A 15,615-nucleotide genomic window follows, 5' to 3' on the forward strand; every position below is an offset into this window, starting at 1 on the left:
GCCCCTGTTCTAATCAATATTAATACACACAGAGTTACAGAGAGACTCTGACAACACCAATCAATTCATGATGCACAATTGGAAGAAAAATCATTTGATGGACTACTAACAAAATAGCACACGTTCCTTTTTATTATTTATTTATAGTGATATAAATAAATTTATAGTATTTAATAAATTAATATAATAATATTATAATAACTATATTATTAAATAATTAATATAATAATATAGTATTTAATAATATAGTATATAATAAATTTATAGTATTTAATAATATAGTATATAATAAATTTATAGTATTTAATAAATTAATATAATAATATTATAATAATATAAATAATTATATTATATAATATATATTATAATATTATAATAACTATATTATTAAATAATTAATATAATAATATAGTATTTAATAATATAGTATATAATAAATTTATAGTATTTATAAATAAATTTATAAATATTATTTATAGTGATAGCCAGATTAGGTCCTCGGAAGGTATTTTTAGCTTCTTACTTCCACCATCTCCATCTTTAGAACTGTGACGCCTGTTACGAAGGACTGCAGAACTTTGATTTACTCAATGGCCCTTTCTCTGTAAACTTGAAGTTACCTTTAGAATCATTTTTAGAAGTTGCTTTGTGCTAGAACAACTGAACATAACTTGTCGAATTGCCAAAAATTCAATTTTTGCCAAAAACCAAAAATTCAAAAATTCAGATTTTTTATGAACGTACCTCCGTCTCTCATTAAAGAAAAACAAACAAGTGGACATTTTGGACGCAATTATGGACTTTTTTGAGCAAAGATTCCTCCCTTTGATTCAATTAAATTAAAAAAAAAGTTTTTCAACTGATAGTATGGAGCAACATTAAAACTTAAAATGAACAGAAATTATTCCATATATGAGGGGGGTTGCCTCATCCTCAATTCCTCGTTCTTCACGCTGACAATTTTTAGTACTTTGAAAAAAGCTTCTTATTCTAATTAAACGGCCCTTGTGTTTCACGAATTGTTCTCAAAGGATTAGGACCAAAAATCGAACTTTCGCGTAACGAGCGAGGTATCGATGAGGGGCAACCCCCCTCACATACGGAATAATTTCTGCCAATTTTAAGCTTTAATGTTGCTCCGTACTTTCAGTTAAAAAAACTGTTTTTTTTTAGTTTAATTTCTGATTGTTTTTCAAATTATGCCTAAAAATACGGCTCGCCGTCCATGGAAAATTCCCATCCCCCACAAAAAAGCCTCCAAAAAAGTCCGTCCCACATAAAATATACCCTCACTGAAAATTCACCCCGGAAAATTTCTTGCGGACCAATTCCGCCTGAAAAATTTTCCCTAGCGTTCTTTCATTTGAAAAAGACTTTGATTTCTGATAAATTTTAGAATTATCCCGGAAATCTCTCCCCCCCCCCTCAACACAGTGGAAAGTTACACTCGGGGAAAATTCTTCCATGGATAATTTCTTCCGCGGAAAATCTCCCCAAAGGAAAAAAAAATTCCAGGCAATTAAAACCCTGCTGGAAATTTCACCCGGACAATTTCCCCAGAATATCTCCACATGTAAAATTGAGTCGGCAAAGAGAAAATAAGACAAATAAAAAGAATATTGTACACGAATTCTTTTAAATTTCCCCAAGTTAAAATTTTCGCTGTAAAGTTCACCCCTAGCCCCCCCCCCCCACGGAAAATTCTTCCCGTAGAAAATTCTTCTCGTGGAAAAACTATTCATCATAAATTCACCCTCCCCTTCGACAAATGTCTGTATACTTGTCAATAACAAATAAATTCTCGTTATAATTGCCCGTTGTGAACAAACAATGGGCAAATTCGCTTCTTTTTCCCATTGGCTCAAAATCACCCTCATTTTCTTAGTTATTTTTTCATATATATTTTTTTGTTCTTTTCAAACGTCATGTATAATTCTTTTATTCTGAGCCAGTAAAAAGAATGTAAAAGTGATCGGTTCTTTTATATGAAAAAAAAAGAAGAAAAATAAATAAGTAAAAAAATAAATATTTCATTCATCACAACATTTTTCAAGTGTAAAGTCTCTGTTTATCTGCGCTACAACTAGCTCAACGTTACCTAACCTGCGCTACAAGATTACCCCCCAAAACCAGGTTTGTTGAGATACATACTTTTGCTAAGTGGTGCCTAGGCAAAATACTTTATCAAAAACCAAAATAAAGAATTCCAAGAACTCTGTCGAATCATAAATCATCTCTGTGCGGTAACATAAACACGAACAAATGCTATAAGAAAATTAACAAACTTCAGCTGTTTTACAATTATTCAACCTTAATGAATGTGAAAATGACCTGGACATTAACATATCAATAAAATTTTTGGCTTTTAATTAATAGCTTTTAATGACACGGATTACAAATAAAGATTATAATGGGAACAGGTGTGCTGTTAAAGAAATCATCTTTTCCTCTTTGCATATGTTGCAGTCGTTGAAATGAGAAAAAGCTAAATGTTGAAATAGGAGGAGGGCGAAATCCTCAGGGCCGAGCCTCAAAAGAACCTAGAACGGTATTTATTTGAAGCTTTTAACATTTTTTTAATTAAAATTGACGTTAAAATACATTTAATTTCTAATTGGAAAACACTGCCTTTTCATATTTTTTCTGATTTCTTTTCGTTACTGAGTAAAAAATAAAAAAGAAAAGGGATTTGCCATTAGAATTTTGAAAAAAATATGTTATAGATATACAGCCAATAAGGATAATAGAAGGAGATGGTGAGGGAAACTTTGGTTATAGTCCTTTGCTTATTTTACCTTCAAACAGGGGTGTCTATTAGAGGGAAAGGCAGGAGGTCCTGTTCACCCTATATTTTATGCCCCCCCCCTCGATTTTAAAAATGCCCTTTTTATAGTATCTTCATTGAAAAATGCGTTTTTTGGTATTTTTCTTGAAAAAATTGCAGAAATGAAAAATTTGTGCCAATTAGATATTGAAAAATACACCTCCCCCCATAAATTTTCGTGAATTGAAAACATAACCAATACCTTCAAAGGAAAGCTACACCTTCTTAAGCGGTTTGCTGCCATACGTTTTCAGCTTTTTTTGGCTCATTTTCCACCCACGCTTTTTTTAAAATTTGGCACTACTACCAAAAAGTTGCACAACTCCACACTTTTTAATTTTTAATTAATTTAACTTAATTATAGTCTTTTTAATTAAAATCTGAATTCCCCATTTTTCGTAAATATCTAAAATACACACGGTTTGTATAAGTTTCTACTTAGCTAATTCCAGCAATAAAATTTCATTTTCACTGTCCTTGGTAGCCTACCTAAATAGCTATTCTAAAGGTATGTTTCAAAATGCAATTTTCATTAATAATAATTTGGTATTTATTATTATTTTCAGTCCGAATCTCCGAAACGCCAGATAATAAAAAAAAACTGATAAATTTTTTGTTTGACAACTTAAATGTTAGCATCTTTTGCGTATTAAATAAAAAAATAGTTTCTTTCCAATGAAAGTAAAGAGCAAGATTAATAAATCAAATGAAGAGAATTTATTCCGTAGCCTATATGACAGGGACTACAACCCTCTTTAACCCCGTTAGCATGAATCTCTCCTTACTTACAGTTCGTTACTCAAACTGTTTGATATTGAGCATGTATAGGGGTTGCATTTACAGTTGTAAATAATTTTAGAATAAAGTTAATAGCAGATAATTAATCTTAGCATATTATAATTAGTCTCTGGAAGGCACCGTAACTTCCAATGAATTTCAATTTTGAAATCTGTTGAGAAAATCAGTTTTTCCTTCTGGCACTGCTTGAGTCTCTGGAAATTTTGCCCTTCTGTAGCTAGTGACTCAGGAACTGACAGCTATACTTCGCAATTCTTGACGGAAACCATGTCTGGTTTATATTAAAACGAACAAAAATAAACACGTAAAAATACACAAAAGTTACATAAATCTTTTGCTGAGATCCGGGGACTTGTGACGGAACACCGAGAAAGCTTGATACTTTTTCTTTTGTCTTTTTATTGATATCTTTATCGGGTTTCCACATTATTTCTCGTCATGACCAATATTTCTATTTGTTATTTTGCTTGTTCCAGATTATTTTTTCGGTGCTAAAATTTAAGTTCTTCTTTAAAGTTCATTTATATTTCATTGTCTACTTTTTATTATTGATTTAAGCTTTAGATCTATGCAATAATAAATATGACCATTTAACGATGCATCTCTTCATTATATCGCGAACTCTAAATTAATAGGAATTGCTGAATAAAAAATCACCTAAAAAGTAAATAAAAACTAAGAAATATTGAAAAAAAAAGTCACAAGTTGACACAGGGGACAGAAAAGCAAAGTACTAAGTAGCTTGTTAAACATAAATAAATAAATTTTTTTAATAAATGAAACCAGAAATCCATATTGAAACTTAAAGTTAAATTATCATCTATACGATGGGTCTGCTTCTCCTCAACCCCCCACTGTTGAAGTTAAAAATAATATAATGCTTTATGATTTTTTTTTTAGTTCAAAAAATAAGACCACTTCCAGTTCCATGGCCACCCTTCTCAGATAAATACAATATTTCGTATTTTTATAAATGTGGCCTTGGAACCACTGAACAATGGTCTTCTGAAATGCTGAGTTTGATGACGGAATTTTCACCCAATTGACTCCTCTTCTTGAGGGTGTTTCCCCCTTTCATAGGCAACGCGCTGGCGCTGCCTAAGTAAAGAACGATGTGGGCACAATGTGTTGATTCGATTGCAAATTGGAGCGGCTAGTGCCCTTTTTAATAGTCGAAAGTGATTGGAGGGCAACTGCCCCCCCCCACGCCCCTTATTCCCCCAAACACATTCAACAAAATTTTGAGAAGCCATTTTGTTCAGCGTAGTTGATTTCCAGATAGAAAATATCTTTTTGAGGAGGACACTCCCCCACAACCCACGGGGCAAGGGTTTAAAGTTGTGTCCTGGGGGCATATAAGGTTTTTATAGAAAGTGTTGTCGTAGACACTTCAGAAAAGGCTCATTCGATTGGAAATTCAAAGGTCTAGTGCACTTCTTAATAGTCGAAAGTGATTGGAGGGCAACTAACCCCCCCCCCCACACCCATCATTCCCCAAACACGTCCAATCAAAATTTTGAGATAGCCATTTTGTTCAGCGTAATTGATTTCCTGGTAGAAAACATGTTTTTGAGGAGGACATTCCCCAAAAACCCCCAGGGCAAGGGTTTTAAGTTATGCCCTGGGGGCATATAAGATTTTTATAGAAGACGTTGTAGTAAAAACTTAAAAAAAGGCTCATTCGATTGGAAATTCAAAGGGCTAATGCCCTTTTTAATAGTCTAAAGTGATTGGAGGGCAAATACCCCCCCCCCCCGCGCCCATCATTCCTCAAAACACATCCAATCAAAATTTTGAGATAGCCATTTTGTTCAGCGTAGTTGATTTCCAGATAGAAAATATGTTTTTGAGGAGGACACTCCCTTACAACTCTCGCGGCAAGGGTTTTAAGTTATGCCCTGGGGGCAGATAAGGTTTTTTTTTTTAGAAGACGTTGTCGTAGAAACTTCAAGAAAGGCTCTTTCGATTGGAAATTCAAAGGACTAGTGCCCTATTTAATAGTCAAAGGGGATTGGAGGGCAACTAGCCCACCCCCACGCCCATCATTCCCTCAAGCACATCCAATCAAAATTTTGAGAGAGCCATTTTGTTCAGCGTAGTTGATTTCCATATAGAAAATATGTTTTTGAGGAGGAAACTCCCCCACAACCCTCGGGGCAAGGGTTGTAAGCTATGCCCTTGGGGCATATAAGGTTTTTATAGAAGGTGTTGTCATAGAAACTTCAAAAAAGGCTCATTCGATTGGAAATTCAAAGGGCTAGTGCCCTTTTTAATAGTCGAAAGTGATTGGACGGTAACTAACCCCCCTCTCACGCCAAACTTTCCCCCAAACACATCCAATCCAAATTTTGAGATAGCCATTTTGTTCAACGTAGTTTAAAGTTCTGGAAATTAGGTCTTTGAGGATGACAACCCCCTCAGATCCCTCAGGGCATGGGTTGTAAGTTATGCACTGTGGGCATATAAAGTTTTTATAGAAAGCGTTGTCGTAAAAACTTCAAAAAGGGCTCATTCGATTAGAAGCTGAAATCGCTTGTGCCCTTTTTGATAATTGAAAGTAATCGGAGGGCAACTTACACCCCTTCCACGCCCACCATTTCCCCAAACACATCCAATCAAAATTTTGATATGGCCATTTTGTTCCACGCATTTAAAGTTAAGGAAATTATACCTTTGAGCAGGACACTCCCCACACAGTCTTCAGAGCAAGGGTTATAAGTCATGCCCTGGGGGCATATAAGTTTTTTATTGAAATCTTCGTCGTAGAAACTTGAAAAAAGGGCTCATTCGATTGGAAATTCAAAGGTCTAGGGCCCTTTTTAATAATTGAAAGTGATTTGAGGGCAACTAGCCCCCCTCTCTCGCCCCACCTTTTCCACAAACACATCCAATCAAAATTTTTAGATAGCCTTTTTGTTCCGTTTTGTGGATTTCCAGATAGAAATTATGTTTTTGAGGACGACATTCCCCCAAAGCCCTCAGGGCAAGGGTTGTAAGTTATATCATTGGGGCATATAAGGTTTTTTCTGAACGCATTGTCGTAGAAACTTCAAAAAGGGCTCATTTGATTGGAAATTGAAATGGCTAGCGCCCTTTTTAATAGTCGAAAGTGATTGGAAGGCAACTAACACCCTTTCCACGCCCACCCTTTCCCCAAACATGTCCAATCACAATTTTTAGATTGTCATTTTTTCCACGCAGTTTAAAGTTCAGGAAATTATACCTTTGAGCAGGACACTCCCCCCACAGTCTTCAGGGCAAGGGTTACAAGTTATGCCCTGGGGGACCTTTTCCCCGAACACATCCAATCAAAACTTTTAGAGAGCCATTTTATTCAACGCAGTTGAAAATTTTGGAAATTAGGTATTTAAGGATGAAAACCCATCCCCCCACAACCCTCAGGGCATGGGTTTTAAGTTATGCCCTGGGAGCATGTAAGGTGTTTATTGAAATTGATGTTGTAAAACATCCAAAAGGGCTCATTCAATTGAAAATTGAAAGGGCTATTGCCCTTTAATAGTCGAAAGTGATTGAAGGGCAACTAACCCTCCTATCACGACCACCATTTCCTCAAACACATCCCATCAAAATTTTGAGATATCCATTTTGTTCAATGTAGTCCAAAGTTCTGGAAATTAGGTATTTCAGGATGATAACCTTATCAGAGCTTTCAGTGCAAGGGTGGTAAGTTATGCCGCGTGGGCATATAAGGTTTGTATAGAAATTTGTTGTGGAAATTTCAAAAAGGGCTGATCTGATTGGAAATTGAAATTGCTCTTTTTAATTGTCGAAAGAGAGTGGAGTGTGATTGGTCTCTCTCTCACGCGCACCATTTCCCCAAAAACATTCAATCAAAGTTTATAATTAGCCATTTTGTTCAACGTAGTTGAAAGTTCTGGAAATTATATATTTAAGGATGATAAACCCCCCAGAGTCCCCAGGGCAAAGGTTTTAAGTTATGCCCTGGGGGTATATAAGGTTTTTAATGATAGAGTTGTCGTAACAGCTTCAAAAGGGGCTCATTCAATTGGAAATTTAGAGGGCTAGTGCCCTTTTTAATAGTCGAAAATGAGTGGCGAGTAATTACCCCCCCCTCTTACGCCCCCATTTCCCCAAACACATTCAATCAAAGTTAAGAGATAGTTATTCTGTTCAACGTAGTTGAAAGCTCTGGAAATTATGTATTTAAGAATGACATACCCCCCCGAGTCCCAGAGGCAAAAGTTCTAATATATGGCCTAGGTGAATATAAGGATTTTATTAAAAGCGTTGTTTTAGACGCTTAATAAGGGGCTCGTCCAATTGGACATTGAGGGCTATTGCCAATTCTAATCGTTGAAAGTGATTTTACTGTACCTCATCTCCCTCTCACGCCCACCATTCCCCCAAACACATCCAATCGAAATTTTCAGATAACCATTTTGTTCAACGTAGTAGAAAGTTCTGGAAATTAGGTGTGTGAGGATGACAACTCCCCCCAGCCCTCAGGGCGAGGGTTGTAAGTTATCCCCTGGGGGCATATAAGGTTTTTATTTAAAGCGTTGTCGTAGAAATTTCTAAAAGGCTTATTTGGTTGTAAATTGAAAGGGCTAGTGTCTTTTTTAGTAGTCGAAAGTGATTATAGAAAGACTAACGCCCTTGTCACGACCTCCATTTTCCTAGACACATCCAGTCAAAATTTTGAGATAGCCATTTTGTTTAACGTAGTTGAAAGTTCTGGAAATTAGGTCTTAGAGGATGACAACCACCCTCACAGCCCTTAGCGTAAGAGTTGTAATTTATGCCCTGGGGGCCTATAAGGTGTTTATAAAGAAGTGCTGCCGTATAAACTCAAAAAGGGCTCATTCGATTAGAAATCAAAAGGCCCAGTGCCCTTTTTAATAGTCGAAAGTGATCGGAAGGCTTGACATTTTTATAGTAAAGATCGATGTGGGTATAATGTATTATTTTTTTTGTTGTTGTTGTTGTTTAGACCAGGGCACTTTTTATCGAAAGAGTTGTCGTAGGAACTTCGAAAAGGGCTCATTCGATTGAAAATAGAAAGGGCTGATGCCCTTTTTAATAGTCGAAAGTGGTTGGAGGAAAACTAATCCCCCTCCCACGCCCACCCACCCATTTGACTTTATGTTTAAAAACTAAATGTTGCCATAAGATTAACTTAAAATGCACTGTGTTAATGCGAATTCCCAATAAGGCATCTCAGCAGTATCCCAAGAACGACTGAGGGTTTTATGTTCAAACTTTCGGAGCTACTTCTGCTCTTAAAATTTAACCAAATCAAAATAGCATAAGTGTATCCAAGCTATCAAAGAAAGTATACAGATTTTTTTGCGAGTGGTATCAAGTTTTCCATTTCAGGTCAACTAGACGAGGTATGAAACTAAATTAAACACTTCTATTTGTGTCCAGATTTTTAAGAGGGTGCATGTTGTTAAAAATTGCTGAAAATTTTTCTCCAGTATACAAATAGCAGACCAAACTATAAATCTTTAAAAAAACGAAAAGATTTAAAGTATTATTTTCTTTTTCTCTGAAAAGACTATGTCAATATAAAACGAACAGAAATTAATAAAAAAAACTTTTTCCACAAAATAAGTTTTTCAAACAAAAGTAAAGAACCCCATTAAACAAAAAATGAGCAAAAATAAAATCAAATAATCTACCAAGCGTGACACTCCCTCAAATCAGAATCAATTAATAAATGAAACCAAAAACGAACAGCAATAATAATAAAATAACCGAGTCAAACCCAAAAACGAGCAGAAATTAACATAAGTTGGGCTCAAAATCCCTATGCCTTCCCAAGGCCAGAACATAATTTGCACTTTACTGAAAAAAATACAAAATCAATGTGCATTGTCAGTTTAATATACATACACTGATATTTAGTAATCAAAATCTTAATATTATTTGATTTATTAAAGTTATAAAAGTAAAAGCATTTATATTTTTTTCAGTAAAGTACTAATTATGTTCTGGCCTTGGGAAGGCATGGGGATTTTGAGCCCAACTTATGTTAATTTCTGCTCGTTTTGAGTTTTTTCAATTAATTCTATAATAGAGCAAACTTTCTCAAGCTCGTAGCTTTTAACGAACATTTTTCATATTTGAAATCGTCACAATAAGCCGATTCTTTTCATGGATACATTTACATGGGATTGGTTCCAAAAAGAATAACAATAACTCAAGTCAAATAGCATATACCATATGCTATTTGCAATAACAATAACCAAAAACAATAACTCGAGTCAAATAGCTCAAGATAAACGCTTGGAAAGAAGGAAAATTTTATGCAATTAAGTTATTCTTTTCTAAGCCGCGTTTTCAGGCTCAGCGGGTTCGAACACGGGTGGTTCTCGTCTAGTTTCAAGTTTCTGGTTTTTCGTCTAGTTTTGTCTAGTTTCAGCGGGTTCAAAGCTTCAACCCCGTGTTTGATGCACTAGATGCACTGATGCACAACGCTTGATACACTAGAAGCGAACAATCCGTGTTTAAAGACGGGTTGTTCACATATCAGCAGGTTCGAACACGGGTTGTTCTTGTCTAGTGCATTAAGCGTTGTGTATCAGTGCATCTAGTGTATCAAACACGGAGTTGAAGCTTCGAATCCGGTGAAACTAGACAAAACTAGACGAAAAACTAGAAACTTGAAACTAGATGAGAACCACTCGTGTTCGAACCCGCTGGGCCTGAAAACGCGGCTCTAGATTAGGTATTTTTCGTTTTGTAATCGTTTTTATGTGTTTTGTAATATGTTTTGTTGGCGGTTTCCTCGTTTTGAGTATAAGTTAACGTGAATGTCCGAAATATTGTTAATGTCGACATTCACCGGTGAGTGTTCGAAATTCCTTTTTTTCTGCTGACTTCAATTAGCTTCACGAGTCAGCCTTTTCAGTCTAATGCAAGCTATGATGGTAAAAGTTAAAGTTAGGTTAAATTATGTTAGTTGACAAATGAAAACTAAGAGAGGAAAGAAAATGACAAAATGAAAAATAAAATAAAAAAAGGTGAAAAAACGAGGATTTTGTCAGCCAGTGGCGAAACATGAAGAAGAAGAAATAAGCAAATATTTCGACAAGGACCTCTGCTGAGTCGTCCTCACTGTTGAACAAAAAGAAAAATAAGAAGAAAAGAAAAAGAAACCAACGAAAATCAAACCTTTCAAAGTTTACTTCACAACGACAGAACAAAAACTAAATAAGAACCATGTTGGAATCAATGAAAAAAATCTACCAAGATGATTGAGCAATAATCCTTTGTTTTGCTATAGCCTTAGCTGGTCTACCAATTCGTTCATCATTCGATGTGCAAATAGGTTCCCTCAGGTTATACCGGGCGAAAGTACTGATTGAGTTCTTCAAAATTAAACTGTCATAAATTGGGCTTAATGAAATATCTTCAGTATCTCTTTTTATTGCTAAATTTCGGTTTATGTATTTTTTTATTTCAATTGACTCTTTAAAAGTTTGTGGTAGGCCATTTACAGTGGATATTAAGGTTGCCTCGTCAAAAAGAACCAGAAGGGTCGGATTTTTGAAAATATGCAGGGCCAATGCCGAATCACAGTTCTCATTGTTATTTTCAATCTCAGGGACTTATCTATTGAAATTTTGTGTTCATGCAAACGTTCACCTAGTTGTTGATGGGTCCTACCAATGTAAAATTTCCCACATGAACACGGCATTTTGTAGACACCACTACCCAGTAGAGGGTCAGTTTTATCCTTTCCTGAGTTGAAAAAATTTTCAAATTTTTGTTCAGTTTTGTAAGAAACAGAGAGATTGTGTCTTTTTTTAAATTTTCCAAGTTTATCGCCAAGTTTCAGGATGTATGGTAAAGTGATGAAAGTTTTTTTTCTCGATTGCCGGGGTAACTGAATTAAGGGGGACGGGCTCCCTATTTTCTTGTTTTATCTTTTTTAATCGTCTACATATGATATTTTAAATAAGTTTAATTGGGTAACCATTGCAGATTAGAATATCCTTGACATAGTTTAATTCAGAATTTATATGATAACGAAAAGAGATATTTAAGACTCTGTCAACTAAAGAGATTATTACCCCTCTTTTCAGAGAAGGAGGGTGATGTAAAGAGAAATGTAGATATCGATCATTATGGGTCGGCTTTCTGTATATAGAAAATTCAAGGCTAGGAGCAGTTTTTATAATCAAAACATCCATGAAATGCAGCTTGCCTGAATCTTCGAGTTCCATTGTGAACTGGAGATTCGAATCAAAAGAGAACGGAATATCTTTCTTATGGATTTTAGGCAGAGCATAAAACTTTGGGGCTGAACAACCTTTGGGGTAAAATTTTTTGCAAATTTGAGGGATAATTTGTCTACTGTCTTATAAAATTCCTAGTTCTTTTATCCACTGCTGTTTGTATTTTTCCGTTGGATCAATTTTTATTTCATTGTAAGTATTTTTATCCATTAAAAGGGTGTTAACTTTTATTTCATAGCCTGCAATTACAACTGTTTCCCTTGTCCGCTCTCGTAATCACTGTGTTTTTGTCTTTTTTCAAGTTTCGGAGGATTTGAATTTCTTCCTTTGATTGAGTTGAAAGCGACAAAGATGGCCTATAAACAAGAATACTCTTTATAATTTCACCTGTGATTAGGTCTGGATTTTCGATTTCACCATGAGAGCTAAAAATAGCAGACTCTGGTCTTAGAATGTAATTATGTTAGTTTAGTTTAGGTCAGGTTAGATTAGGTTACATTACGCTAAATTTGGTTCGAAATATCAGAAATGAGTTAAAAACCTACTCTAAGGTAACCCAACCTAACCTCACCTAACCAAACCTAATCTTTTCTAACACATCATCACCAAACCTTGCATTAAATTGAAAAAGTTGACTGGCAACGCTGGCTAAATCCAAGGAGAAAAAAAAAGCTATTTTGGACATTCACCGGTGAATGTCAACATCCACCAATTTGCAGAAATTCACAGTAACATATATATTTTTGCTTATATGATCCTTGGGCTTTTGAAATACGCTGATCTATCTATCTATTTGTAATGCTATCATAATTCAATTTTTTTTATAGTTCCAGTAACCATTAGCTTCAGTCATTCTTTACTTTTCATTATCACGAACTGTTGGAAAGACAATTGTTAAAATAGTTTCGAAAAAAAATTCTTACCATAAGATTAGCATTACAAATATGATGCTTGATGACACTTCCACCAATTATAATCATCCCAGAATGAGATGCTTTTATCGCCATCTGGTTTAACCGCCTCAAATCTGGAAAATAAGGAACTTATTATACTGTATATTAGTTAGTATCTGTTAGTAAAGTAGAATAGCCAAGGCTCAGGGCGTTTTTTTTACAGTTAAAAAAAGTTTGGAAGAATAGGAAGATAAGTCTGCAAACCCAGATTAGAATATTAGAAACTACAGTGATTGCAGTGGTCAAATATGGCTCTGAAGCATCGGAGCTCCGAAAAGCAGATGATAAATTGGCTAGATGTTTTCTAGAGAAATTGCCTACGGAATGTTCTGGGTACCCGGCTGACTGACCGTAATTTAACAGTAGGCTGTACGTAAAATGTGGTTCAATCCCGCTTTGTAATGCTATAATGAAAGAAAGGTTGAGATGGCTAGGGCACGTTCTGTGGATAAAGGATGAAAGATTGCCGAAGATTGTCCTTTTCGGCCAACCGTCTAGAGCTAAACAGAAAGCAGGTCATCCTTGTCTAGGGTGGGAGGATGTCATAAAGAAAGATTTGAGGAATTGGGAACTTTCTGGGAGGGTGTAAAGAGGGAGGTTTTGAATAGATTGGGATGGGTAAGGAGGGTACGTAGCTATGTTGGCCCAGGCGGCTTGGTGCTGCGGTGAGTTGTTAGTAGTAGTAGTAATAGTTAATCCAACTAATAGTTAGACAGTTAGTTAAGTGTTAATATCTTGTATAGCTAATATCATATTTTCTATAATTGAAGAATACAGGATTAAAGGGAATCAAGGTCACTTTTCTAAAGTTTTAAGCATCAATATCCAACAAGGCGGCTCGTTTGTCCGAATATTTGTATAATAGGTTAAGACCTTTGGCTGAAAAAGATACATACCGTCGACAGCACGGTTAGCTACAAGAGGCGACACCCGCACATAATGCACGCAATCAATATTTGTCCGTATATTCATCAACTAAGTACTAATTCAGAGTATTTGCAGACGTATTGTACATCTTACGAGGTATTAACGTCATTCATATAGACGTACGTACCCACATCGTATGAGGTATAGTTTGTCCGAAGGGCTTTAAGAAATTCATTTCTTTTCATGACAAAAGTAGGCCGAATCAGTCTGGAATCAATTCATTTTTGTTCTCAGCTTTCACCCAAAAATTATCATATATCCAGCATATAGCAAATTGTTCTTACAGCTGTTTATTGGTCTTAGCAGTCTTAAGAATTATCACGCCCCATAGTGAAAACTAAAATAACCCATAACTCCTAGAAATAGATATACATAAGCAATGAAGTTCGGCTTGTGGCAACCTCAATAAAATCATCCCCTTCGAACATCTTTCGGAGCCTATCGGGGTTGCAGCGGTAGCTTGCAACCCAGTAAGAGACGATCACGCTCCATAATAAAAATAGGAAAAAACTAAATAGCCCATAGCTCCTAAGAGCAGAGTCAGATAAAAATACGAAGTACACTATTAGAACCACCTTTTCCGGAACCCAATACAGAAAATTTACCATCCCTTGCCTTGAATAACAAGGAAAATATATTGGTTTGAAAATCAAGAAAAGCGGCTACAACCACAATATTCTGCATTGAGGGCATCTTTTTCTTTCCCCCAGATAGCTTGGCACTGGAATATCGTAGAGTTGTTCAATGGCTCATTTTAAAGATCTAGTGCATGTTTGTAATTTTAAAAGAATATTTTTGAAATAGAATCAATTTTCCCACTAAAGACTGCATTTTTATTGTCAGTCTCGATGAATGCTAGCTATCCTAACCATTAGTATGCTTTACCATCGATTTTTAACAAAAAATTGCATTTTTATGTACAAGCTCGATGAATGATGATCATAATCGTAGGTTGTAACCATATATGACGTAATAAGTAAATGCAATATTTATACACGCTTATCTTCCGACAAGACAATTTTATTTCATTTCAGTTCTCAGTCAGATCGCTAAAGTTATTATGCAAACTGTAAAAAAATTTATGGTGTCTGAGCAATAAGCTATTTTTTTAATTAAAACTAGAAAAATACCTGAAATTTTTAAAATAAATTTAGTTTTTTGTTAGGTTCTAATCTACGTGCTGTTGTAATAAAAAAAAAAAACTGTGGGTTTTAACAAAAAATCTGATTCTTCAACTGAAACTAAAATAATCCCTAAAAATGTTCAATAAAATAATTTTATTTAACTGCAAGCTGCAATAATTTTAACTTTTCAATTCAAACCAGAAAAATACCTGAAAATTTTAAAATTAGTTACATTAAAAGAAGATTATTGGAATACACTGCATACACTAGAATTAGTTGACTACTTCATTGTTTGAGGTTCTTCTCTTACTATTTCAAAAAAGAAAAAGCCGTAGGCTTTTTCCTTTTTGTAATCATCATGTTTATTTTGTTAATCCGGGTTACAGCAGAAGTCCAGGTTGCAGCGGTAGCTAGCAGCCTAGTAAGAGACGATCACGTCAAATATTAAGATATGTAATAACTCATAACTACTAAAAATAGAGTAAGATCAAAACAAAAAATACACCATTAGAACCGCCTTATCCAAAACCCCTATATAGAAAACTTTCTGTCCCTTGGCTTGAACAGCAAGGGAAATATATTGGCTTGAAAATCAAGAAAAAAGGCAGCTACTAAAGCATTCTGCCTAAACGGCATTTTTTTTCTTTTTCTTTTCCACAGATAGCTTGGCTCTGGAATATCGTAGAGAGTTGTTCAATAGATCATTTTATCCAGGTTGCAGCGGTAGCTAGCAACCTAGTAAGGGACGATCACGCCCAATAGTA

General features: G+C 35.2%; 1 protein-coding gene across 3 annotated transcripts in view; it reads right to left on the reverse strand.

Annotated features, from left to right (window-relative positions):
• Dhps (Deoxyhypusine synthase) overlaps positions 1–15,615 on the reverse strand; it is a 137,339-nt gene that overhangs the window by 11,105 nt on the left and 110,619 nt on the right. For all 3 annotated transcript variants that reach the window (XM_089104511.1, XM_089104512.1, XM_089104510.1), the window contains exon 7: positions 12,771–12,874. In XM_089104511.1, coding sequence (XP_088960637.1) covers positions 12,771–12,874 — 104 coding nt within the window. The remainder of the gene's footprint in view (positions 1–12,770; positions 12,875–15,615) is intronic.

This window comes from Artemia sp. Qi Xiang Cuo, chromosome 18 (genome assembly GCF_049724085.1).
Source record: "Artemia sp. Qi Xiang Cuo chromosome 18, ASM4972408v1, whole genome shotgun sequence".
Taxonomy (NCBI): Eukaryota; Metazoa; Arthropoda; class Branchiopoda; order Anostraca; family Artemiidae; genus Artemia; species Artemia sp. Qi Xiang Cuo.